At 39.1% G+C, this 27,923-nt stretch overlaps 1 protein-coding gene across 3 annotated transcripts in view; it reads left to right on the top strand.

Moving 5' to 3' along the window:
• The first annotated feature begins 14,013 nt into the window (after nt 1-14,013).
• Nucleotides 14,014-27,923, top strand: part of TNFRSF19 (TNF receptor superfamily member 19) — a 54,249-nt gene continuing 40,339 nt past the window's right edge. Inside the window, exons 1-3 of one of the 3 annotated variants that reach the window (XM_031615712.2) lie at nt 14,014-14,644; nt 26,433-26,513; nt 27,212-27,322. In XM_031615712.2, coding sequence (XP_031471572.1) covers nt 26,448-26,513; nt 27,212-27,322 — 177 coding nt within the window. In that variant the 5' untranslated portion in view covers nt 14,014-14,644; nt 26,433-26,447. Of the gene's footprint in view, nt 14,645-19,108; nt 19,194-19,225; nt 19,721-26,432; nt 26,514-27,211; nt 27,323-27,923 lie in introns of those variants that run through there. The other 2 variants (XM_090133815.1, XM_090133816.1) reach the window with 2 other exon arrangements.

Below are 27,923 nucleotides of genomic sequence, written 5' to 3'. Positions count from 1 at the left end.
CACAGGCTCAGAGGTGTGAAGTTGTTGTATCTCTGCTATGCTGTGGTTGTTGCTTATGCCTTTTTTAAGTGCAAAATTCAACTAAACAAAATACCACTGCAGCAAGGTGCAATTGTATCCTATATAGGCAGAGCTTGGATGGCTTTAATTCCTCCAGTTTGGAAAGCATCATCAATAAGGGTGTGGCTGCACTGACTTCAGCAAAATCCAGAAAGCCAGGTAGTTAGAAATTTTCAAAGAAGTTCATGTAAAGGCAGTGCTGCCAAAGACTCACAAGCACTGAGCTTTATGTTAGCTAGACAGAAGTTATCACAAGATGACCGCACATAGTTTAATCACACCCCCCAGTGGTAACATACGCTTAACCTGACCTGTTTTATGACTAATGCTGCTTTTATTTTGGAAATGGACAGTCTATGTGCTATTGTTACTTACTGTGCATTTCTCCTGCAGTAAGGATGACAGAGCTATGGCATTGCCTCACATGTATCCCCCAGAACATTGTAGCTGATGCTGCTGGGGCCAACCTACTTCAAAGGGGGGGCTCTGACCTCTTTGGACAAGGTGTTGTTTGAGTTGCTTTGCTCTCTTCAATCTCTCAACAGTCAGTGTTCAGTTCTACTTCTCTTGCTCTTTGTATTCAGAGAACATAGCACGTAGGTAATTATGACTAATGCTTCATTTCTCCAATCCAAATGCATTTGTGCAGGACCAGCAATGTCTCTGTTAAAAAGTGTTTAGAAAGCAAGATAGAGAACATTACACATGTGAGTTTAAATGTAATTTCAGTCGATTGCCTTCTATAAAAAGGTAACATCTGCAGATAACACAATATTGTGTTTTTACAAATTTTCAAGTTCTCATGAAGTGGTATTTTCACAAGACAAATAATTAAGTCCTTCAAACTCATTGAAAGAATTTGCCAGTCTTCAGTATATGACACAAGCTCAGAAAGTGAAATATTTAACACACAGCCAGAAGAGACTGATTTTCTTTCATTCTTTACAGCTGTGCAGAAGACTTTATTGTCTCCCATTCCTGTGTTGTCTCTCACCATTGTCAGCATACTGCAGATGTAAAAACAATTCCATTGTGATGGATTAGCTCCTGCGTGAGACTGTTACTAATACACACACACATGAAGCAGAAAGAACATGAAATAGCAGTGAACTTTAAAATGCCAGTTAAATTTTATCCTTCTTTGGCTAAGCAGAGAAAGAAAGTTATCCCTATGCACTGTGTTTTATAGGCTGGAATTTAAAACCTCCCAGGGGATGCACAAACTCACTACATTGCTGAGCACTGGGGATTTGAAGCAGCAGGAATGTCTGAGGTCAATTTTTAGCATATTTGTTCGGGGGATAAATTGTCTTTTCAATGCGGTAATAGTTAGCTGTGATCGTGTAATTATGTGATTGCCCTCATTCTCTTCATTCGTTCCCTCTCTCTGAAAACATAATTAACCAATATATAGGAAAGTTTTATTTCAGATACCAAAGCTATCTTTTTAAGAGATAATCAACCTTGACAAAACTCTGTTTTAAAAATCCTGATGCAAGCATTTCTCTGTAGTAGATACTGACTTCAGTCATGAGGATGCAATGAGATCCTTCACTGGTGACCTTTGCCTCTTAAAAGCACTAACAGAGCAGTTCTTGTCTATATGACTGTGGTGGCTTAACACAATCAGGAGCTGCTCTACCTCTTTGTAAGAATTTACTCTCCAAACAGTTCTTCAAAGCGGACTACACCAAAGCCTCAGCCACTTTCCTGCCAACTCCAGCATTCGCCTAACCCACTTTTACATACACCTTAGTTTAAAACACGGCTCTGGCCCAAATCTCCTGATGTCCCCTTTCTGCTGCCTCCACTGGGAGACCACAAGCAGTTAAGAGGGAGGTGACTTCCTCCAGGTGGGTCTCAAACTCTGCATGATCTCATTTTTGTACTTCTCTGTGCTCCCTCTCTCCTCCTGCAGCAGTGGATCTACAGTTGCTAACACCACCCTGAATTCTGTTTGCATACCAATTTTGCTGGGGGGGGTTGTTATCTTCATCCTCCATGCCAGGAGAGAGTTAAAAAGAAACTTCTGCTGTCTTTGCCACCCTCCTTTCTACACCTCCTTGGTCATGGAATATTTAAACTTCTTGCCACAAGGTAGCAAACAACATCATTATCTTTAATTACAAACTAACCTGATGTGTTTTTATAATCAAAGGGAAGTAAATTAAAATTAGAGTTTAATTTTGAGCTTCTGCAGGAGGCAGTGGTTAAGTTGAATAACTTACTGGAAATACAAAATACTAATGACAGAAAACGAAGATGACATAGACACAATGAACAGCAAACATGGAGCATATCCACAATATGTTTTCTTTCAAAATTAGTTTCTGCACAGCTTCAGCAAGAAGAGAAAGAGCCTAGCTGAAAGGAATATCTGGGGTAATCTTATCAAGGACAGCTTTGAACAGAATTACATTTCTGTGAAATAGGGTTGAAAATTACTGTTTGCAGATCCTTAATTAAAAGGCAGCCTTTTAAACCAGTGAGATTACCGGTTCCCAAAATGCTAGGCTTACCCTCTCCTTCTATCCAGTCTTATTGCAAGATGCATTTCTATTTCCAAAGCCTGTATGTTAAGGGATAGTCATGTCAAAGCTATGAATATCGAAATAACAAGAAAGGTACAGTGCTACGTGGCTTTAGAGAATTAAATTCTCAGTAAATTTTATAATCAGTTATACTGATGTAGTCCATGTAAAAGTTCTGCTCCCAGCACTCCAACACACTGCTCCATAACTGCCGGTGAGAAAGGAACAAACAGGCTACTATCTGCCGTATATCATGCTTTTACAGGATGAAAGGCAGTGTCTTCTTAGGCCAGTGGGGAACATTGCTGCACCAGACATTCCGCACAGAAGAATGAGTGAGAATGAAGGAACAGCAGATCCATGGAGCTGAACTCTACAGCACATTAGAACAGCCTGCATCTACTGAAATTTACATAATTTTCCATACTTGCCTAAAATACAAGCTTTTAACACAGTATGAAAATGCTGAAGTCACAGTATTGATAACACACAATGCTTGTATGTCCTTACTGCACTAAGTATCCTCAGAAATACCAGAAGCTTTTGTTTTTTTTTAGAAATATAGGGTATTTATTATCTCACTATCTGTAATTCTCTTTGAATAAGAGTAACAATGCAAGGTCTTGTAGCTGTTTTTCAGAGTTGCTCTGTTGCAAATGTTTTATGAAAACAGCACTGATTTGTAATCCTCTGTACATTTTCATGATCATAGAACCAAAGAATCGCAGGAGTTGGAAGGGACCTCAGCAGATCACTGAATCCAACCCTCCTGTGAAAGCAGGCTACCCTAAAATAGGTAGCACAGACAGGTGTCTCTCCATAGAAGGAGACTCCAGAACCTCTCTGGGCAACCTGTTCCAGTGTTCTATCACATTTACGGTAAATAAGTTGTTCTGCATGTTAGTACAGAACTTCCTATGTACAAGTTATAGGCCATGACTCCTTATCCTATTGCTACTTACCGCCGAGAAGAGCCTGGCCTCACCCATTTGCCTCCCACCTCCCTTCAGATATTTATAAACTTTAATCAGATCCCGTCTCAGTCTTCTTTTCCCAGACTGAACAGATCCAGATTACTCAGCCTTCCCTCATATGGGAGATGCTACAAGCCCTTCATCATCCCTGTTGCCCTCCACTGTCCTTTCTCTAGAAGTTCCCTGTCCATCTGGAACTGAGGAGACTAGAATTGGGCACAGTGGAGGACACTGCTGGCTCATGACCAACCTGCTGTCCACCAGGATACCCAGGTCCTTCACCACAGAGCTGCTCTGATGTTGATTCAGTTCTTTTTGTCCATATCTGCATCAGCATCCATGTGCAAATAGACGGAGTCAGGTCTTTCTGATCATCACCATTCAGCTGGTGTACTAGAAGAAGCTACAAGGAAAGAGCCCATGTTCTGACTTAAAAGGACTCCAATTCTCTGCAGCAAGAATACAGAATAAAATCTGGGTTACTATCATCTTCAAACACATTTCAAGACTTGTAGATTTGTGTTAACCTGCCAGTCTGGTCACTGATTGCTGTGTGCTGGAAGTCTCTGCAGAAAAAATAATATCTACTATTACTGGGAAAATGCTGAGTTAATGAAACTGAACTCACTGTATAAACCATTCAGGCTGTGTCTGCATATTCCCATCAGCATAAAGAAACAAGAAATAAGAAGGGAAAGAAGCTTATATGAGTTCACATAAGATACATCACATTACTTGTGATCAATCCATCCATTCCATCCATTTCTCCATGGCAAGCATCTCCCACTCCCTAAAGAAATAGTGGTGTTCTCCAGGCTCCCAAAGCTGTTCCTGACGGCAGGAATCAGCCTGTACCCACTTCTGGTTACAGATATTTCCCATAAGTACAAACAGTCATGGACACATCACCACTCATCAAGTTTCCAGGACAAAACATTTTTGTTTTGCATCAGCCAAAGCTCTATCACCATCAAGTAACCAGTCTTTCTGTAATCAGATCTCCTGCCAGGTTCAGTACATAGCTTTGTGAGGCAGGGCACTAGAAAACAGGTTGAACTCCTTGAATGAACAATGAACAGTTGTCCGGGGCATTTATCTGGAGGTAGTGAGATCTCCCTTGTCCCTCAGACCTGCGAGTAGCAGTGATATCATATGTCCTATTGCTGCATCCTTACTGGAGTTCATTCATTCTTCTCTATGGCTGGTGAAGAGGTATAAAATGAAAGAAAAAATGCATATATATATATTTTTTTCTTTTAGAAGGACTTACACATATCATAGAATCCTAGAATGGTTTGTGTTGGAAGGGACCTATAAGATTCCAACCCCCCTGCTATAGGCAGGGACACCAAGCGGAGACAGGAAGGACAACAAAGGGCATATACTTTATTGATTGTTCCAGCTGCTAGGTGTTGTCCATCAGAGGTGCTCATGCAAGTTGGACAAATCACAGACACAACTGCCTCCCAGTAACACATTTTTTCCTTCACAAACAGAATATCTGCAGGTAGCACCCAGCAGCCCTGTTGTGGGGGGACAGAACTGAAGGCCGGATACAAGCAACCTGACAGCTCTGCATTAGCAAAAATGCTTCCGATTACTGCTTAACACAGGAGATAACATAGCTACTAACATCAGCAGCTGGTGTCAATATAATGCCCCCACCCATGCACAATCTGTCTCCTATCACCACTCTCCTATATTCTCTGCAGAGGAAACCAGAGCTCCAGTTGCTGTTTCTGACCCTGCCTCAGCAGTGGCAGTAACTCATGGAGTGAAGTAGACCTGGGCATAGACTTAGGTATTCTATTCACAATAAGATGTTGTCAAGTTATACTTCCCTATATGTGAAATGGAAGGTCGAACAGGTGTTTCTGGAAGGCTCTGTGAAGCAATTTGCATAGTGGCACAATTTAGTTTGGTACCTAGGACAACAAGTTATTGCTGTACAAAGCCAGTGCTGCAGAAGTTCCTGTAGCTGCTGCTTACCAGAAAGTAACATGGGCATAGACATGTGGAGCAGGTCTTGTAGTTGTTTTAATACTTTTATTACCAGAGGAAACATTATATTGGGTTCAAACATATAAAAGCTGATGAAATAATGGGCTTCATTCATTTTAAGTTAATAAACATGGCAAAGAGTATTAGGAAATAAGAACAAGTCACTCTCAGAGATCCCTTTATACATCATAAGTTTTTCCTGAAGTAGTGATGGGTGTTAGCTTCTGAGCTTTTCAGTAATAGCAGTACTAACTAAGCATCATGGAGTCGTAAGTGTTTCAGTATTATTAAATTTTTTGCAAATGAACACTGCAAAATGCATGCTGCAAAGCAGACTGGTTCTGAGAACCCTGAGATCTCCTCTACATTCACCTTCTTTGGATTTCCTCTGTCACAGAAACACCCTCCATCTCTCCCCATCTTAAACACAGATTCCTTGCTGAATACAGAGCACTCTGGAGAGAAGCGGGCATTTCAAAGGACAGAGAAAATGATGTGAGAACACAGAGGGCTTCTACCCTCTGTCCTTGCTACACAAGTAAAATCGCTACTGGGCTGCTGTAGTAACACTGGTGCCAAAAGAGACAGCAATTTCATAACAGTATTTTCTAGGGTGAAAAGCCAAACATTATTCAAATATAAAAATAAAATCCCATGTGTTGGTATGGAGCAAGTATTCTCTATTTATTTTGTTACAAGAACTCGTGGATATTAAATTAATCAAAAAACAACAAGATCCAGAGAAAACAAAAGGAAGAATTGCTTCATACTTAGCATGATGCTAAGTTGCAGAAAAATAGGGGTATTATATTTCCGATGGTTTTGACCTTTCTTTAAAATTCAGTTCATTCCTTGATAAAAATGTGTTTAACACTAAAGTTCGTGGAATAAATCAGAAACTGGATTATAACATATAAATAAAGGACCCATAATTCAACATCTCAACTTTTTGAAGGAGAACAAAAGCAAATAAAGAAATAAAATATTTTGGAATGCAAGTTCATGTTTTACAGAATAAATGGGCTTTTAATAACAGTTTTCTTAGTGGAATATCAGTAAGGAATTAATGTGCATTAGGTGATAGTAATTTTGACTACAAATCATAGAATCTTGAATGACTCGGGTTGGAAGGAAACTCAGATGTCGTCCAGTCCCTACCTCCCTGAAATGGGTAGGGTTACCACCTATGAGATCAGGGTGTCCAGGGACCCATACAACCTGGCCTTTGATGCCTCCAGGGATGGAGCATCCAGAGCTCTCTGGTCAGCCTGTGCCAGTGCCTCACAACTCTCTGAGTAAAGAATTTATTTCAAATATGTAATCTAAATCTCACTTCTTTTTGTTTAAAACCTTGTCCAATCACTATCTATCTATACAAAAAAGTTGATTTCCTCCTTATAAGTATTGCAATGATGTCTCCCCTGAGCCTTATCTTCTTCAGGCTGAAGAAGAGGAATCTTCTTACTATTCCTAAGATAAACAGTTTTAACAGTATTGTCCTAAAAGTATTTTCTTTTGCCCTTTCACACCTTTGCTCCTTTTCTTATCAAACATTAAAGCTGTCTTCTCATCACTTGCATAATTGCTTTGAAGACATTATTAGAACCCATGATTACTTTTCCCAAGTCATTTCATCATTTTTATGCTGTGTTGTTTTTCAGTTGTTTTAAAGTTTTTTCTCGTATCTCTTTGCTTTTTGAAAAAAAAGAAACCAGAATTTTAAGGCAAGAAAAAGTGCAAAAATATATCTAGGGAAAATAAATGAAAGCTTTGTAAATCATGAGCTAGAAAATGCACATCAAACTAGATACAGAACTCCATACTGAAAACAGATGAACGTCAAAGAAAGAACATCTGCTTTTAAAAATCTGGCAGTGAGCATTGGCTGAGCCTGATTCTTTTTATATCTTATGCTCTTTTGTTTATCTTTCTCCTTATTCTTTTGGCATTTTTATGGATCCGGCTAACATGGAAGATTTCTTACAGACAGTAGGATGCAGCTGCTATCACACCCTAAAGAAAAGATATAGTTTATCATCAATAACTAGGAATAAAAAATGAAAAATAAATAAATGTCAACTCTTTCATATGTGAAAAAATGATGTATTGCAGCTGGGGCTGCAGAGGATTGCTTTGGGATTAGATCTAGTTACTATTTCTTATAGGACATTGTATCTGCTCAGATGACTTCTTAACAATAGTGCTATTTATCAAAGCAGCCTATTTAAGAGTGGTGACAATTTGTACATCTTCTTTTCTTTAACTTAAATAGACCTACCCAAAAATTATACTAATGCTGCTTTACAAGCCAGCTACTGTATCATCATCTGAGGAAAGATTCTTCTTACGGCTGAATCTCCAATAATAACATACAGGCTGGGTCCCAAGGCAGAAATATGCATACACTTAAAACCAGCTGACTGTCTTAGGTCTAACTACACAGACATACAAGTGCTTTGTTACAGAGATGGAATTTAAAGAATCCTCTCATTTTATACTTCTCAGGATGATTATCAACTTCTGAGTTATTAAGATTGGGCTCTTGGGATCTTAACTACAAAGCTTTAAATACCCACAGTTCAGAGACATTCAGTAAAGAACTCAAATTGCTCATGGCTGAAATTACAATCTGTGCTTGCAGTATGAATACTTGGGATTGTAGAATTTGATATAGGCAGTATGGGACTTTACCTGGAACACGGCTCCCAAGTGCAGAATTAATGATGAATCAGGGAAATCGTATTATTAGCAGATCTGTATTGATATAACACCCCTGTAACTACATGTGACTAGCTGAGGTATTAGCTACAGGTATCTTGACTACCATGTTTCTACAAGTTTATGCCTTGAGAAAATAGGCCACTCAATCAAAGCTATGGTATAAAATTGTATTTTAGAAAATATTTTAAGATGAAGCACTAACAAAACAGCATGTAAACTTGTTTTTAATTTGTTCTTGATTAAACAGGGGGAAAAAAAGACTGGGAAAGAGGGCTAATCCTAGTGAAGACTGTCAGAAAAAAAAAAAAATAAGAGTGACAGAGAAGATCTGAGAGGTAGACTGAGGATGTTTTATTTAAATGGGAAAAATTCTGGCCTACAAAGTGAAAACAAAAGGCCAAAATGAACAAATGTTTGAAGACAGAGATGTGCCCATGTGACTGCAATATCCTTGTGATCAGACACAACTATTTATAAACATCGCTCTGTCTAAAATAAGAATATTCTTTTCAGCTGAAGCTCCATGTTTTAGAAAATGTTTTGCTGGAGTTGCCTTAAGGGAATACTTCTAAACATATGTTTAGATAACAACTAGGCAGCTAGCCAGCTATGATCTCTCCTTCTGATCAGTTAATTGCATATATCTGACTTGTTTCTCCATTCCCTTCCATCCCACCTAGCCTGCTTTCTTCGCCTCTTTAACAGAACAACTGGATTTGGGTTGGTTCTGTTGGTCTTTTAAACAAAGTTTTTTGCAACATCTAGAAAAACATGGTGTAATGTGACTGAGAACTTAGCATGCTGGGAAAGTAAAGGTTCGATGATCAGCGGCTCTGTGGAGAACATAATATGATGTACATGTTTTTGGTTTGGGGTTTTTTTTTTAAGTAGACAGAAAATACGGTGTCTTCTGAAATAGAAGTTACAAAATCAGAGTTCTAACACTTTAATTCCACGAACAAGTTCCAATAGCCTGGTGGGATGTCAGCTTTTTGATACAACCCAACTAGCGCCTCTGAAAAGAATGGTAAGTGCTTGAAGTTTGTGTGCTGGCACAGAGCTTCAGTCACCACAACAGGTAGAAAATCACAAAGGACCATTTTCAGTACAAGTGAGAAGACCAGTAACAGAAGAAAGAATTTTCCTATTTTCACTTAATTAAATACTGAAGAACAATTACAAAGACACAACTCTCTTATGCTGTTAATTCACTTCCTGGGTGTATGTGACAGCTAAAGGCCGTGTGAAGTGAGTGCACAGTGTAATGAAAAGGGCACTGGTGCCTGAGGGACGCTTACAATTCCCTTTAAATGCAGACTTTGGAAGCTCCTTTTGGTTTGGAATTCATACAGAATTGTTTTGCATTATGTGAAGTACAGTATTACAAATAATTATCTTTACATAGTTTTTAAAGACATAGGAAAATATACCAGGGAGGACTGGATGGGTGTACAGCTTAACCTGCCATAGCTTCTTTGATTTAGTTTTAACTTACACAACCAAGGATCTGATCCAGTGAGAAAGAGCAACTTGCCTCAAGTAATACTCATGTGATAGAACCAGGAATAAAACCACAACTTCTGACTCCCAATCGCAGGTGAATTAACTAATACTTCCTACAGGGTGCATCTCCATTATCCTTGAGGACGACCTCAAAGCCAAACTCCCAACCATCTGCATTATCCACCTGCGGAAGTGCTCTTGAGGCTTCCCTTATAGTGATTCACATGGTAAGCCAAGAACAAAAAACCCCAATTTTGCTTAGATCTTAGGCTACTCATAAGGAAACCAAAGTTGGGTTGTATAAAGAGTCATGGGGAAAAAAAAAAAACCACGGGGAAACAGTGAAGAAAATTCAGGACCGAGAAGACACAATCCCAAGCACCTCATAAGTCATGTGGCCGTGATTGATCTGTGCAATGTATATAAATAGCATATAGGTCTTTTTCCCTGAAAGTCAAAAACTGCCAGGGCTATATTCAAAGCTAGCACTGACTCAGACACATTGCTGTGCAAAGTGTTGCAGGTAATGGTAAAATTGATGACATATTTCATGACAAGTGAGCCAGTCAGAGGTCTTGAGTTTTCTGCCTAAAGTGCTGTAGTTGAAGTTCTTATGAACCTTCCCAATATAAAAGTCATTGTAAGCACATTCGCAAAGCATTGGAGTAAGTATCAGCAAAACCTGTGCCAGCAACATGTGATGGGGTATTACTGATAAAGCCTTCATTGGGATGGCAGTGCAAATCATGCTGGAGTATGGGTTGTGCATTCTAAAGCATCTCTCCTGACCACAGGAATGATGAGTCTCGTGGAATGATAACCCTTTAATACTTTAGAAGGATGATGATCAACATTTCTCACTACATCTGTGACCAAAAATGACAACTGCTGCTTCAGAGCCAGTGCTGACCTGGCACAAAAGGCTCTGAAAATAGACTTCTATCTCTTCAAATAGGTAGTCCATAGCTTATCATCTAGATATAACTGCCCCATATATATCTGTACATGATGAAAGTTTGCAGCTGCTCTGATGCTGCAGACTCGACATTTGTGATAGCATATTCAGTGTCTATGCCGCACTTTGAAAGGTTGTGGTTAGTGCAAATGATGACTGCATCATTGGCCACACTGAGTTGGCACTGCATTCCCTACGGTGATTTCTGACATCTTCTTTGGACCTGCTGGAATTCTTAAGAACTGACGTAAATGAAGTGATGGAAGACAACATGGTAAAGCATTTGACGCGTATGATACAGTATGTACTTTACTTATATGAGAAGAGCTTTTATAAAAATAGGACAAGAGGTTGTGCAGCCTTTGGCAATTCTTTGACACTTTTGATTGCTTTACCCTCAAAGAATTGTTCCAAAAAATCATTATATTTAAGAAACTTCTCTAAAAAGTTCATTTCTATCAGCTGACTATCCTTTGTGGTTTTGATCCAATACTGTGGACATGAATAGAAGCCTTAGCTTGGTTTGTTTTTCCTAGAAACTCCTATAATGGGATCTCACCTGCCTAACTTACATGCCTTGTCTAATTCTTGCCTGATCCTTAGGAGAAAGATGAAGCAACCTCCTTAATAGCTTGAGGTCCTAACAGAGTAGAAATAAAAGGGATAAAAATAAAGCAACAACACCTGAATATTTCTCAAGGAAGAGTCCTTCAAAGTTTAGAAAAGTTCAATGTCTTCCTCAAATGATGAAGACAGCATCTCCCTCTGCAGTACTCCAGAGACACCTCTCTCTCTGATTACACAGAGAAAACATAAGAACTTTTTCTAGAAACATCTTCTAGATCCCTAAGAAGTTAACCAGAATTTGAATACTCAGTTTCAATAAGTTTAGTTCATTTTCTATCCCAGCAATTTCAGTGATTATGATCAAACATGTCTAAAGGATTTTCATCAGACCACTTGTGCTTGAATGCTTTCCTGGATTAGTAACCTCAGGGGGAAGCAGAGCTGGTGATAAGGAGGTGCAAACAAGAGTCACATTATGTAGATTCTGCTTCGACTCTGGTGCGTGTCTGTTGTGTGCCTTACACAAATCACACTATACATGTTATCCTCATTTTACATACAGAGAGAAGATAATTATCAACCCTTGGAAAAATATTCATTTGTTATTATTGTTATTACTACACATTTCTGGTCAAATTTTGAAGAAGTCATAAAATAGGAAATGGCAGATCGCTCAAGCTGCCAGGTTCCACTGAGAAAAATAGTGTCATAAAGACAAAATGTAATGCTTAAGCTTTAAAGGCTAAATTGGTAATAATTAACCTCACTTCTCTTTTTGATATGTACAAAAGAAAGATCAAAGACCTCTGCCAGACCTTCAGGACTTGCTCTTATTGAAAACCCAGAGAACTAAGAGGTGCTTTCTGTGAAGAGTGCTGTTCTTAAAGAAAAGCTCCTTTTGAAATGAACAGAAAAGGGTTATTTCTGTTATTTACAGCTCACCTGCACATTTTATTTCGACATAAGCAATTCCAATTTTATCATGAAAGCAAAGAATGGACTGTTATCAAGAAATCTTCCATTGAGTTTTATATCAGAAGAGTGCAAATTAATGTTAAAATAGAAGTAAGCAGCTCGAATAACCTTCTTTTACTCAGACAGAAATTGATGGTTTGTTTACATATTTTCCCAACAGTGTATTCCTGAAAGTCAATTAATTACCTGCATGTACTGTTTGCACCTGCAACAATTCTCCTCCATCCCAATTCCCAGAACATCCCCCAAAGCTCTACCTGGTAAGCTGATCCCAAACATTTAAATCACGTCCAACCAGCAGCAAGGTCACATTACAGAGCACCTCTCACAAGGATCTGTTTGGAAGTGCTTTCCATCCCAGGGGCACGCAGGGCTCACCCCCGGCAGGGAGCTGCGCACAGTACACCAGGCAGCCAGCAGAAGGCTCCCTCAGCTACCGAGAGCGGCGGCAGCACTCGGAGAGCTGAGGGGAGCGGGAGGCAGAGCTGAGCTGTGCGGGGAGCAGAAGGAGCTGCCAGGGGGTCAGGGGCCAGGGCAGGAGGCTCCAGCCTCAGGCAGGACAGGGGGTGAAGAACCGCATCCAGACATTGGCTTTAGCACCCTCACACTCAGCTGTCCCGTCTCCTTTATCCACATGTGGTTTGCTTTTGTTTTTAATGCTCAGTGCAACCGTATTTCCTCTTTTTTACTTTTTTACTTTTGCCATTTGAATGACTTCTCAGCGTGCAAATATTCGCATGGCTCTAGCAATGGCTACCAGTTGACGTGCTAATATCACTTTCATCTGCACATGTGGTATACCCAAAGTATGGGTATATGCTTACGGGAACTGCAGAGATATCTTCAGTATGACTAGTTATCCTAAAAGCCATCCTGCTTGATATTTGCATGTATTATTAGCAGCTGAAGCATAGAGAGCTGAGTTATTCCCTATGCCAAAAGCTGACTTTGCCTCAAAAGCTAACTTTGCCTCAACCAGAATAAATGAAGCTCTGTTGTCCATTTCCTATGTATCTGCCCTGTGTTGAGAATTCTCCTGCTTTCCCATGGTTGCACAGAATTCTCCAGCAGTTTCTGGGGCTATGAACTACAGCAGAACAGGGGATGTCTGCCAATAGCTTTTTATTCCCTCAAGGTCTCCTTCTGCTGACGGCAAATGGTGACCACTTTGAATCTATCCTACCTAAAAAAAAAGCACTTTCACACCAAAAAGCTACTGAGGGTTAATTACAGTGGCTTCATGGCTCATTTCTATAAAGGAATCATAAGCCACTGATGAACCAGACTAAATAAATAATTTGCAAAGGCCACACAGTAAGCAGCAGTGAACACACAAACCAGGGAGTAAGAGCACACTATTGTGCTTGCTTTTGCCAATGCAAAATCAAAACCAAAGTAAAACACCAATTCCAGTGCACAAAACACACCACTTCCTCCCCTGCAAACCTCTACGAAGAGATAAGCAGAAGGAACTTTCTGTCATCTGTTACAGCTGCCTAGCAAACTGACCTACGTGTTTGACTTGCAGAGCTTTATGAAAAATTGTAATTTCCTGTTGTAGACAAAATTATAAAGCATCTTTTTGAGAAATCCTTATAGCTACACTATTCTGCCTTCTTGGGAGGAAACTTAAATACAATGCAAACTTTGAAGTGAGCCTTGGGTTTGTTACAATGGACTAACCCGATTAGAAATCATGCAAACTCTTGTTGCTCTTTAGCTGAATTCCCCCACAGGCTGTATTATAGCTCTCTAACCAGTCCCACAGCATTGAATGATGTCATGGGATCTGCAGCTCAGTGAGATGAAAGGGATAAAGCGGAACCCGCTGGCACTGGGGAAAGCTTCCAACACACAATCCACAACACAGCTTGGGAACTCAAAAAAGCTACAGATCCAGCCACTCAACTCCAAGCATGTCAGAATCATGTGCATTCTCCCAGCACAAGAAAGTAAAAGGGGGAAAGAAACCAGTGATCGATTTTTAACAAAAGAACTAGAGTACTGAAAGGCAGAATTTAACAGCACAACTACCTGCTGGAAAGCAAAGAAAAAAAAAAAAAAAAAAGAAAGAAAAAAAAAAAGAGTTCTTTTTCCTCTCCAAAGCACTGCCTTTGATGTATGGCAACTGATCACTGATCAGATTACAGGCACTTGGTCTCAGTGCTCGTCTGCCTTTGATCTGCATGGTTAATTTTATTTTCCCGGATTTGGAGTTTCGTCTGGGCTTGTGCTGACATACTTCTTCTTCTTTTTTTTTTTTTTTAAGGAGGTAAAGGCATTTAATACAGAAGCTCTGGCAGTGTGAAATTAAGTTGCAGAAAGCCTGGGCATTGGAAGACTTCATCATAAAACAGGTACTGGATTTTGTACTTTTTTTGCTGTTCTCTTTTTGCAAGACTCTAAGAGATTTTGAAGTTCACATAAGCAGTAATACTGCACAGCATTGAGCGTGCATACTTTAAAATATATAACTTATGTGCCATTTCTATTTGTAACTTTTGCAGAACTATATTGTTTAAAAAGTATCTAGAATATATGGGCATTTGAAAACTGAAGCTAAATCAAATTTGTTTCAGTATTGATGGGTGTATAATACTTTTGTGTGCACTGCTCATTTCAGCTGTCTGTAGTTTTGTAAAGTGATATTTGAATACGAGCATACAGGACTTGGAGGAATGTTTATTTTCTAAGAAAAGACAAGCCATATTTCCTACACATTGTGTATTTCTTTCTCTCTGTGTATTTGTTAAAGGCTGCCTTCTTCAAGCAACACTTTATCCTACTGGTTGCATACTTGAGATGAAAAGGTGTCCTCTTTCACAAGTTATTAGAACTTTATTTATAAATATCACATCCTTATATACAAAAATGGAGTTTTTTTCAAATTTCAACATAACAGAGGTGTTAGTTCAACTATTTAATAGGAAAAGAAATCTTGATAATAAAATTAACATTTTAACATGATGATAGATGTTTCTTTTATGGCATATTAGTAAGGATATTAAAGAAATCTTTATCTTATCTAGAGTAAACACCTGGTTTTGCAGAACTCCAGGAAAGTTTTCCTACTATTTCAGTGAAGCAGTTTTACTTCACAATATTTTACATTGCTCCTCAAATTCATATTACAAATATGTACTCTAAGAAAATAGAAGACAAGTATACTTCAGAAATTCACTGTAAAGAATCATTAGAAGAATTGGGATTATTCACTGTACTTTGGCCCTTTAAGGGCCAGAATTTTTATGAGTATGGGCCAAATCTGTGAGTGGTTCTTTGCCTGTAGCAGGATTATTTGAAAATAAGACTTAAGTTTCTTCTGCAGGTTTTTAAAGATAATTTTGATTTTCAGAAGAACTTAGAACCCATAACTGGGGCCAGACTTGCAAAGTTCAACATTCCAGACAGTGAGCTCTCTGAACATCAGGTCTTAATGGTGGATAGTGAGTTCTCCTGAAATCCTGAATTCAAATACCTGTGCTTAAATCTAAACTTAGATGTGTGTAAGTCTTAAGTACGTTTTTTTAATTAACAAAATGCAAGTGAAAGTATGCATAGCTAGTAGCTATTAAGCACTATTAAGATACCATTCTTTGGGGGATTTCAGTCCAGGACCCTCAGGGTGTTCCTATTTCATGTATATTTCCATATATACTACAGTAACATGCAAAATCGAATTTTAACAGGCTTCTCACATATGAACAAAATTAAGTTATCAGCACTTCCAGATGACTGTAGCCATCTTTCATTAGTTAGTCAGAAAACTTTGATTCATTCGAATTAGAAGTATATTTGTATATATAAATTTAAAATTTACTTAATATCAAGAGATAATATGCCAGACACAGATTAAGACCAGGCCTGACTTGGTATCATTTACTTTTCTACACCACCAATTAATTCATATTCTAACTTAACAAGTCAATTACACTCTCAGGAAAGCAATTAGCACTGCATGAATAATGTGTATATAGCTGTCAAGGAAGAATATTGTTGAAGGCATAGCCAAAGCAAAGTTTAGAATTTTTCTGTGAGGTTTAGAATTTTTCTGTGAGGATGTACCAAAGCATGTTCCTGTAAGCCTGAAAAGACAGTTTCAAACATTAATTTTATTAACCAGCCCTATACTTCACTGACGAGCTTCTTCACCTTTTCACTCTTCTCTTGCTTGCTCCTTGTGTTCTAACATGTACATTTATTTCCTGAGAAAAAGTGATTCTACACCTTACCTTGCTGTAGAGAAAGAAGGAAAACAAACAAACAAACAAACAGAAACAGCAAACCATAGTGAAGGGATTCTTTTAGTTTTCCCCAGGAGTCAAAATAGCTACAAGTCAAATACATTTAAATTATCTCTGTAAGGATCTGACCCTACAATCACACAGATGAATAAAGCTGCTCACAGAAGTAACACTGCTAATGAGATATGTTAATGTTTAAGTCCACCAATGTAACCTATTTGCAACATTCAGGCCCTGGAACTGCATTTAAGAATTTTTTATTTTTTTTTTCATTATGTAAAAAGTCCCCACAGATGGGCGTTAACCTATTTAAACTGAAAACTATCTTTCTTTGTCTGTATGTGAGACTGAAATGAAAACAGAGTTGGACATATTTGGGGGGGGGCTGGGGGGGGAGGGCATGGGCAGGGAGCAGGGGATTTTCAGCATTTTTGTTGTTTTAAAAAACAGCTCTCTGACTGTTCAATTTTTCATTGATCTGACTTTTAAAGATTAAATAATAATAATTCTTGGCGCTTATGATTGTGTATACAAAGTGCTGTATAAACATTAATTAATCCTCTGGCTTAAGTCTTCAGAAAGAAAAAGTTCAAGCAAATCAGACTAGTCTGTAATTTATTTATTAAAAAAGCATGAGCAATTTCTGATTATAAATAGAGCCATTTCCAAACAGTGTGTCTTAGATAACATCATAAACATACTTTAAGATTTGTAACAGTTAAGAGTATCAAAAGACATTGTACAGATATACTGACATCAGTTTCCAGCAGCTGTCATAACAAGAGTAGATCTATCTCACAGTTGACTGGGGGAGCTGTGTTAGCATTTGAGATATGGAGATAACAACTTCCTATTGCTGTACAATTTCTTCTTCCACATCAGATATGTCACGTAACTTAGTCTTATCAAAGCGGTCAACTGAAAACTACTTTCCAAATCTTTGCTTTCTCTACTGAGAATCTCTGCTGACTTCCATTTCTGTAGAAGAAATGTCCTAATTTAAAAAGGCCTGCAATTTTCATCATCTTTCAGTGATGCATGGAATTAACCCATTCATTTTCCAAGTCTCCAACAGAGACTTACACACACTTCAATATTCCAGACTCCATCACCCTCACTGTTCTTAATTCATCGCAGAAGTAAACCTCTGTGTGATAAGAAAGTCTTAATGCTTCTTTCTGTGGTAGTTCTCAGTGTTCAGACAATGTTTTAAGAGCTCTGGGATGTTTTAATACACTTTGTAACTATATTCCTTTAAAACGAGCACCTGAAACACAGAGTGACTCCAACAAGAACTCGTGCAGTGTATTTTCCAGGTGTCCACACAAAACCTAACATTCAAAGCAGCTGCCCATAAATACCGAGAGGATGCAGAGAGCCCAGTGCTGCACAGCAGCTGCCATGCACAACAGATGCACCGCCGCTGCTGTAATGTGCCATTCCTCGCAGACATTCCAGCCTTTCACAGAGCTCCTTCTGGCAGCAGGCCTGAAACAGAACTCGTCTTTGCAGGCCCTTTAGAAGATAATTAAATAAAAAGCCCTGTGAATTCTGAGTTAGCTCTTTTTTCCCTCTAATTGAGAACAACTCATTTTGTTGCAACCATTTATCTTTTCGCAAGCCACTTGCTGTATTACAACAAGAACTACTTGTTTTATAGAACTCCACATAGCAGGCAAATTCCAAAACTTTATCTCTGTGAGAAGCTCCCAAAAAAAGGTTTATTTGAAGATGCTTTCTTGCCAAGTGTACCTGATTGTTCACCATCTCCACACCCTACCTGACTTCCCAGTGTGTCCGTAGTACTGCTTGGGCTGTGGCGGTAGCGCTAACCAAAGTTAATGATGGTCGCGTTAATCTCTTAATTCAAAGTTGAAACTCCTGATCTGAATTCCTCGCTAAAATTGTTTCACCGAGACTGGTTTTACCAAAGCTGGAGCATTGCTAATGCCAGCCCAGCTCCTAATTCACCGTACAGGTGGCAGTAAGTCGCATCTTTTCCAGTGAATATGAACAATTTCTCCTTTGCGAAGGGCTGGGTTTCTGAGTTTGTGCTTGGCGTTACGCCACAGCTTGGCTGCCTACAGAACGGCAAAACATTTCAGACTTTGAGCTGGCAGGAAAGAAAACCCCACCTAAGCGCTGAGAGAAGGGAGAACTTTCACAGGGAGTCACCAGAGGACCTCTGCAGCCGCAGGTGGTGCCTGGCTGCGTACAGCCTGGCTGCTCCATGCAACGAGGAGCCGAGCAGTGCTTAGGGCTGATCCTGAGGTGAAGAGCTTCTGCGCTATTTTTTTGTTTGTTTTTGTTTTGTTTTTCCCCCTCGACGCCTGGTAACAGCACCAGCACATCACCGAGCGGCAGCACGGCTCCGCCCGCCCTCTGAGGCGGCGGCAGCTATCGGCAGCACGCGACACCCGCTGAACGCGACCCCACGGCCGCCGCCTCGCCCGCGCGGCCCCGCCTCAGCGGGAGCGCGCGTCTGCTCGCCGCGGGGCACGTGTGGCCGCTGATTGGCTGCCCGCGGTCACCTGAGCCGGGCCCCCCGGCCGGTCAGGGAGGGAGGGAGGGGAGCGGCGCCGCGTTGCCTCGGCGACGGAGCGAGAGGACGGGAGGGAGGGCGCGGGCTCCGGGCAGAGGCTCGCCGGCAGCAAGCAAGCAGGTGGGTCTGTGCGAGCCGTGTCGCGCCGTCTGCAGGGGCGGGAGGGAGGCTGCCAGGCGAGGCGAGGCGCCGCAGTTCCCGGAGCCTCCCCTGGGAGCCTCCCCCGGAGGAGCGAGGGGAGCGCGCGGCGGGAGGGAGGCGGTTCTCGGACCGCCAGCAGCGCCGGGACGCGGCTGGGCACCGCGAGCGGCTTCGGAGCTGGAGAGAAAGCAGGAGCTAGGCACCTTCCTCGGGGCTGCAAACGGGATGGAAAGGAGCGATTACGGCTCTGCTGGAAAGCCTTTGATTGTTCAACTTCCTTTCGCGATGTCTGTCTCCATCAGTCTGACCTCGGGCTGAGCGCAGGACCCGGTAGCCTTGACAAATGTCGGTACCTGGTGTTTGTTTTCTACCCTAAGTGAACAAAGGGAGTCCAGTAGTGCTTGATGTGAGCAGGAGGGGCGGATTGGCGGAACCCCTTTCCAGTGTGCCTTCAGCATCGCCTGTAAGGCGAGCGGGGCGGACTGACCGGGTGCCGGCGTTACCGGGTAAGCAGAGGCGGTGTTAGAAATACAAGGCTCGTGGAACTGCGGGGGTTGGAACTTGATGATCCTTGGCGTCCCTTCCACCCCAAGCCGTTCTGTGATACGGTGACCTCAAGGGATGGAGGAATTAAGCTGATTTTGTTAATTACTTATGATCAGTGATTTCTTACAATAATTATTAATTATATTTTAGAGAGTTGCACTCGTTTACTTTCTTAGGTCAGCAGTAAGATGCGTAAATCTCCAGTGAAGGAGGCAATTGAGTACTTTACCCCCAGTTTATGTAACTTGCCCTTGCAGTCCTAACAAAAGAGAAAGAAAATAACTTGTTTGTGCTTTTTAAATCATTGCATGCTGCACAAAACTGCTATAATGTTGCTGGGTAAATGTGATACGTTGACATTGCAGTGGTTACTGTATTAACCAACTTACTGCTTTATGATTATTAAAAGTGGCTTAGAAGAAGAACCACTGGTCTGCTTTGGTATAAGTGAAACATGAATGTAATAACGGCATTCCTCTTTCATTCTATTGCTTTTTCACACATTCAGGTATGTACAAATGCAGCTCTATGTTGATGTTTCATATAGAACATTGGTGTCTCCAAGAAACCGAGATGAGTGAGATGTATTAAACAGAAGAAGCAACTCTATTTACCAAAGCTTTAGTCTTGAAGCACAGAGTGGTCATTACTTGTATGGGTAGTCTCATCAACTTCAGTGAGATTAGCACCTCTTACCCAACTCTCAGGCTTGAACCCTCTGTAAAGTGTTGCTTAAGTCAAGGAAAAATGTCACCTCATTACATCTTTGTCACCATATTTTGCACTAATTTCTAATTAATAATAGTCTGTTCTTCCATGTTGAAGAACATGAGTCATGAGTTATTTGCATCACTTTATCAGCTCGGATTGGAAGCACCACTTTCAGGTAGAAAAACCAGGATGAGTTGTGTGGATCATTCTCAAGTTTTGCTGATTGTGCCCTTCTTGATACACTGGAATATGTGCATTCATTTGGTACTGTATATGATGGCTAAGATACCATAGTATTGATATATATTTTTTTTAATTGTGGGAAGAAATTAAATCATTATCATTACTCCTGCAAACTCAGGTGCTTCCTGAGTGAAAGCATATGGAGAATAAATATTTCCTGCTTGTGCAAACCTCCTTTCTCTCTGCCCCCAGACTCTATTAATCATATGTATATTTCCTATAATTTAACTATCCCTATCTTAAAATGTATAAGTAATCCCATGCACAATTTCATGTCTGGCCATTTCCAAAAAGTGTGGATTTATCCAATAGAATATTTAATGTGACAAACAGCATTTTTATTTTTTCTTCTCCACGTGGGTCATCTCATAGCAGTTGGAGCAAATGTAGTCAGACAAGACCTTGTTTACTTTACAAAGGGGAAGAGTACAAGACTTGTGGGCAGGATGTAAAGAGAAGGTGTTCTAGAGGCATGAGACAGAATAACAATGTGTAGCTTTGTAGTGGAAGTTCTTGTCCCTAGCTTGTTCCCTTTGTCTCTATCATTACAGCAGCATAAGTACTTTCCCTTCTCTTGTTTCTTGCCCGTGGGGCACTGACTCTGCTGAAGCCATCTGCCACTCCTTGTCATTTTATTGCATGAAGTTGACAGCTGCAGGTGGGAAGCAGGGTGGTTAGAAGGGAGCAGAGATCCTATTCATCGCATGCCAGAGACCTCTGTTGGCAAGATTACACGATTATATTTTCAGTCCTCTTTCTTATCCAGAACTAAATAGAGTATTCTTTGTCAGTGTTATGGAAAGCATGAAAAGTGGTAGTCAAATGCGAATATCAAATCAGTTATGGTATTTGGTAGATCTAGGAAACTTAAGCAAATTCAAAGTTGGGACACTTCACCCGCTATAAAGGTTCCCTTACAAGGTAGATGGTAGTGACTTCAAAGTTTCCATGCCTATATGCATAAGAAACCCACTGGTAGGCTGTAATGTAATCTTGCTGCCTTGAGTCTTGAGGTGATGTGTTTTCCAGGGTGAAATTTCTCTCTTTTTTTTTTTTTTTGTGTGTGTGTGTGTGTGTGTAGGAGGAAATATTTTTTGGTGAGTAGACTTGGAGTAGATCACTGCTCCATCTCATTTGCTTGAGCAGTAATGTAGACATACATTTTGGAGGATAGTGCATTGTAGGATCCCGGAAGGCTGGAAGTTCTTACTTCCATGATTCATTTACTACATTTTATTAACTTCTGGTTTGATATTGCCCCCGTTATACAAACGCGTAGTAGCCCCTGCACAGTCTTGTAACTACACAACCTCTTAATGGGGGTTCTATGTATTGACTTCAATGTGCTGATTGTGAGTATTTTAGAAGCAAAACGTTCTTCTCGTTGCTACTTAATTGAATACAAATGAATAGCTTTTGTCCAACTTACATCAGTGTACTGACAATTGGCATTAAGAGAGAACAAATTTACCCATTGGCAAACTGCTATTAAGTGCTGCAGCATCTGCTTTTCAGTTGGGGCTTAAAACAAAACTGAAGGCAGAAACAGAAAACAAGCAGCTGGCAGAGTTATGTCTCCCTGGGGACTTGCTTTCAATACAATGATTTATTAATGTGCCTTAACCATTTGTATTATTTTTATTGAAGTGTTATCGTGAAAAGTAACTTTTTTCCATACGCTTAACTGAGAGTTTTCTTTATAGTATACAAGCTTGTTTGTTTTTCATATGTTATAGCCAATATTTTGTCCTTCTGGTTTTTGGTGTTATTTCTTATCAGCACTTCCATGATATAATACCACTGGCATTCATACATATCTACTGATATGATTTGAATGTGTTTCAGAGCTACTAAACCTGCTCAAGTGCTCTGAAGTTTCAGGCCCAGAGTTCTGTAACCGTATTTGAAAGATTTGATTGTGAATTTTCTGAAAGATATCTTGTATCGCAGACTGAATGCTGTGAGATGGCACTTTGTATGTGGTCATCTGAAGCACGCAAAACTTTGTAGATGAGTTGGAGAAGTCCTTGACGGTTTGGAAGCTAGTTCTAAAACACTTGATTTTGGAAGTTTCCTTTGGATTTTGGAACTCTTGATGATTGAAGGTGTTGGATTTGGCAAGTGTTATAAAGGCAATAGATTTTTCTTTTCAATAGAAAATATTTCAGAGTTGCAATAAAATTTCCACACCTAAATCAACAAAATATGTTTTAGTACAGTGTGCTTCTCCATATGCATTCTATGTCTTAAATCTTTGAGGTAAATGCTATACTAAGGTTATCCTACATCTGGTATGAAAACTTCAGAAGCTGACATACAGAAATGTGATTAACTATCAGTGTGACCAACTTGTTATTCTGTACCACCTTCTGTTAAGAAGTGACATTTGTTTTATAATCCAACTCTGGAACAGAAGATTACAAACATAAAAATGCATCATTTGCTTGTTTCAATATTGATTTTTAATAAATAGCCTATATGTGAAGAAACTTTATTAAAATATTAAATGTGCAGTTTATTGCACATTGGAAAAATGTATAGGATGAATGTAGCTTCATTACATAAGGCTAATACATTTTAATTGCAGTAGTATGGCAAGTACTCAATCTCCTGGCCAGTAAATCAGGCTGTTCTCAGTTTCCTTTTTTTCCATCCTTCAAGTGACTTGAAGAACATTACAGACTGTTTAGATTTTGCCCTGGCTTCATATTTTAGACCTTCAGGCTTACTGCAGCTCAGTGATGCTATTTGTACTGATAATACTATATGCAACTTGACATAAATAGTTGTTACAATACATTTTTTTATGTCACCCACTATTCCTATGAGTAAATATTTGAATTTAAAATGAAACATACTTCAGTGCTATAAAGAATTCTTTTTTGAATTCTATGGTAGTATTACACAAATGAGCATAATTGAATTAGAGCTGTTATGTTTTATATTCCTTAATGTTATTGTTAAGGAAATGTCATCTCATTCAGCTTAGAATATTCACTTGATAGTCCCTCCTAAGCAACTCAGTTACATTTACAACTTCATTCTAACTGCACAACCACATGAAGCTCTGTTTTCCATAGCTGCTAAGTGTGTGAAGTATTCACACTTTTTTTCCTTTTTTTCCTTACTGAATACTATGTGACATCAAGAAGTCGATAAGAATTTCTTTACTTCAAAGAATGATGCTGAAAGTAATACTTAAGTCTTCCCTGATTTTTCCAGGTCACTAAGATGCAAAGTCTCACAATTTGTCTTTGGTCTAATCTAGTTTGAGTTCAGTTGGGAGGGAACGTTGATCTGCCTGAGGGGAGAAGAGCACTACAGAGGGTCCTGGATAGACTGGATCGATGGGCCAAGTGTTGGGTTCTGCATTTTGGTCACAAGAACACCAGGCAACCCTACAGGCTTGGGGAGGAGTGGCTGGAAAGCTGCCTGATGGAAAGGGACCTTGGTGTACTGATGGGCAGTCAGCTGAATATGAGGCAGCAGTGTGCCCAGGTGGCCACGAAGGCCAATGGCATCCTGGCTTGGATCAGGAATGGTGTGGTGAGCAGGACTAGAAAGTCATCCTGCCCCTGTACTCGGCACTGGTGAGGCTTCACCTCGAGTACTGTGTTCAGTTTTGGGCACCTCAGTACAGAAAGGCCATGGAGGTGCTGGAGCAGGTCCAAAGAAGGGCTATAAAGCCTGTGAAGGCCTTGGAGAATATGACCTATGAGGAGAGACTGAAGGAACTGGGGCTATTATAGATATAATAATTATATATATAATATATATATAAAATATATAGCTATAAATTATTATTATATATATAATTATATATATATAATTTTTCTTATTGCATTAATATTGTTAGTTTCTTATTCCAATTTAGCGCACCTGATAACTAACCTAATAATAAGTTTTTTGGTACTACTTTTCCATTTTTCCATTTCTTTTATGATTCGTGTTAGTTTCAACTGTTGTATTGGGGTCATCCAGAACTCCTTCCAAGATTTCCTAGTTCACATTTCTGTGCCTGTTTTATCCCTCAGACTTGAAAAAGCAACCTCTGTAGGATGCTGTACCTACTTGTAGTTCTGTTACTTGGTTGCCTTTTTACCCATGTTGACATGCATATAATCAGATGTTATTGACCCATAGACTGGTACCATCGCTAGGTGAGAAAGAACTGTAGGAATGGGATCTTGGCTTTTCTGTAGAGTGCCTGCCAACACCTCTCTGCCTGCTCTGTCCTTCCTGGTCAGACTTTAATTTTTTTTTTAAACTTCAAGATAAAATTTTGAATCTTAAAATACATCAGCAGTGCCATTGATGTACACTTCCTTCTTATTTGTTAGAATTTGTTAACTAGGGTTTTCATGCTGGGAAACGTGAAATTGAGTGTTGTAACACTTGATGTAGCACTTACTGTAATACTTGATTTGTTCTCATTATGATTTTTGCATTTTCTTATGTGTTCTGCTTGTCATAGTTCCATATCATAACACACTTTGAAGCTGTCCTTAATCTTTGTCTTTAGTTCTTTTCTTATGTTTGGGTTCCATCCTTCCATTTGCCAATGTCTTCTACTCCTAAATGATACATTTTTAGAATCTTATATATTAAAAACATAATTAAACATCGTTCCTTAAGTTTTGAAGTAGGCCTATAATACTTAAGCATTATTTTTCACATAATCTAGGTGAAATATAATCTATTACTATCATATATGCAAGCTAGGACCACATTCAAATGTAATAGTACATGGGCTAAATTTACTTATTCTTTTCTTGTTGCTGTACACCATGGATTTCTGCACAAAATGCTATGCTAGTATTTCTAGTTTACTGACCAAAAAAAACCTGGAAATGAACATAAACTCAAATAAATAAAAGTGAAGTGAGAAGAAACTTTCTATTGGCCATGTACGACTTGTGAATGATTATAGGCATATGGCATAGACTAATGGTTTGTTGGTCTAATAATCCAGGAAACTTAACCCCACATTTCTGTGGCAGTTTCAGATTGTTTCCCTTTATTTATTTAATCATTTGCTTGTTAGTGCTTCTTAAATTAATTAAGAAAGGCTTTGTAGGCTTTCTTTACCTGAGGTAGGTAGGATGTGATTTGGTTAAGCCTTTTGAAATGCCTTGCGTATCAGTCTTTGCCTATTTGATTTTAAATGATTATTAACATGTTTTAAGAAGTTAATTTCCTTTGGTAAGGAGTAGAAACAAAGCCTATGTATGCCTCCACTTCATTGCAGAGCTCATTTTGCTCCACATTACACCATGTGATCAGCTGCATCCTGACTGATAAGTGGCACCTGTATGTAGCTGGTATCCTGCTTGCTTGTCAGACGTGTTAGGGGTCAACATCAGATGTTAGGAGGCTCTGCAAATGTTGAAGTTCTCTGATCTGGACTGGTAGCAACCTCTGAATTTTAAGAATTAAGGCTACAGAAACTTCATGCATGTTGTCTTATCTTCTTTAAAAAGACAACATTTTATTACAGGAACATCATAATTCTATTAACTAATTTTATTGTGTGCTTATTTATTAAAGTTGAAAATATATTTGTATGTGTTTGTGTTAGTTACTTAGCTTCCTTGAATCTATCAGAAGCATTTTAAAACACTATGAATAGATAGCTAAGCTAGAAGATGTATGTTTTATCTAAATTTAAACAACAGTGAAATACAATTTTTTTTTCTCTTTTTTTTGTGGGGAGTGAAGGTTTAATTGTAAGAAATGGATCCTAAAGGATTACAAGGAGAAGACAAATTGAAGATGCTTATAATCTTACTAGCATATTTGGTAAGTATGTAATTCAGCTTTATTCCCAGATGAATGTTGAAATAAGTGATTATGTCAGACACAGGAGTGGTGTCTTCTGTGTGTAACCACTAAGTCTGGAAGACTCAAACCTATTTAAACAACTATAAAATATTTTTTTCCAATTTTAATGTGAGCTTGGTCATCTACTTTGTGTCATTTCTTGCTACTGTCATTTCAATGTCAATCTGTTAGTACAGTATGCCATGTAGATATATAGTTCAGGAGTTTGAAGTGTCCATTTTATCCATATAATATTAGCATGGCATGCAATTACATTTGCTTGTAGGCATACCTCAACTGACCTGCAAAGCCAAGCTCTGAAACTAAGGGTAATTAATGGTTCATTGCTATCAGAAAGGCTTTGGCCTTTCTGAAAGGACTAATACACAAAGTAAGAATTTGGAAGCAATTGTGGAGAGCACTTTCTGTGATAGAAGTCTGTAGACATTGAATTTAAAATTCTCTTGAGAGCACTTGTGTGTTTGATAATGTTTCTGGCTAGGATTCAGTTAATTATACTGAGCCTTTGCATGGCTGATGGTAGTGCTTATGGTATTCCTCATAATGCAGAAAATCATTTTTTAAGATAAAAATGTGATTTCTCTGACTTAGAATTTGTATAAATTACATATAAATCAGAAATAAAGTTAATCTTTTTTCTTTTTCTTTTTTCTTAGCTAAGTAGGGTAATTTGTGAGACTGGAGACTGCAGAGAGCAAGAATTTAGAGACCACACTGGGAAATGTATTCTCTGCAAACAGTGTGGACCAGGAATGGAACTCTCAAAGGTAAGCATATCAGGCTTTCTTGACTTTGTTCCAATAAATGCATCTTCATGTGTCTAATATAATAGATGTATCTATGATATGAGGTTTTTTCTGATGTTTTGACGTCTGAAACATCTTTGGTTTTTCAAGTAACGTGTTGTGATGCTCATGACGTGAAATCTTCTGTCAAGAAAATGATAATAAAATAATAAAACAATAGAATTGTTTCTAGATTTTATAGAGATAATTCCACCTAGACAATCTTTGTGTCTTCTGTACAGTGACTTGGCTGAACAGAATAGTTTATAATAAAGAAATAAAAGCTTAAGTACATAAATATTAAATAGGATTCAAGTGAGATCTGAGATGGTTTTTTAGACCAGCTGGGTGATAGGTGAGCAGTGTTTTCACTAGCTCTGTGGTTGCAACAGATAGGTGGGTTGGGCAGCCAGTTTCAAATAAGGCTAAGTTCCTTTATTTTACAACTTATTAATGCTATAAATCTAGTCTGTATCATCTGTGTAAAATAGCTAAGAAGACTGAGGCTGGAAAAATATATGTAATAAGTAGAAAGCATGTAAAAATTTCTTGTTATTACTGTAAGTAAAACAAAAAGGAAGAT

The sequence above is a fragment of the Phasianus colchicus genome, chromosome 1, assembly GCF_987193195.1.
Source record: "Phasianus colchicus chromosome 1, bPhaCol1.hap1.1, whole genome shotgun sequence".
In the NCBI taxonomy this organism is placed as follows: Eukaryota; Metazoa; Chordata; class Aves; order Galliformes; family Phasianidae; genus Phasianus; species Phasianus colchicus.
The sequence above is the reverse complement of the archived record's forward strand: the minus strand, read 5'-3'. Positions and strand labels throughout refer to the sequence as shown.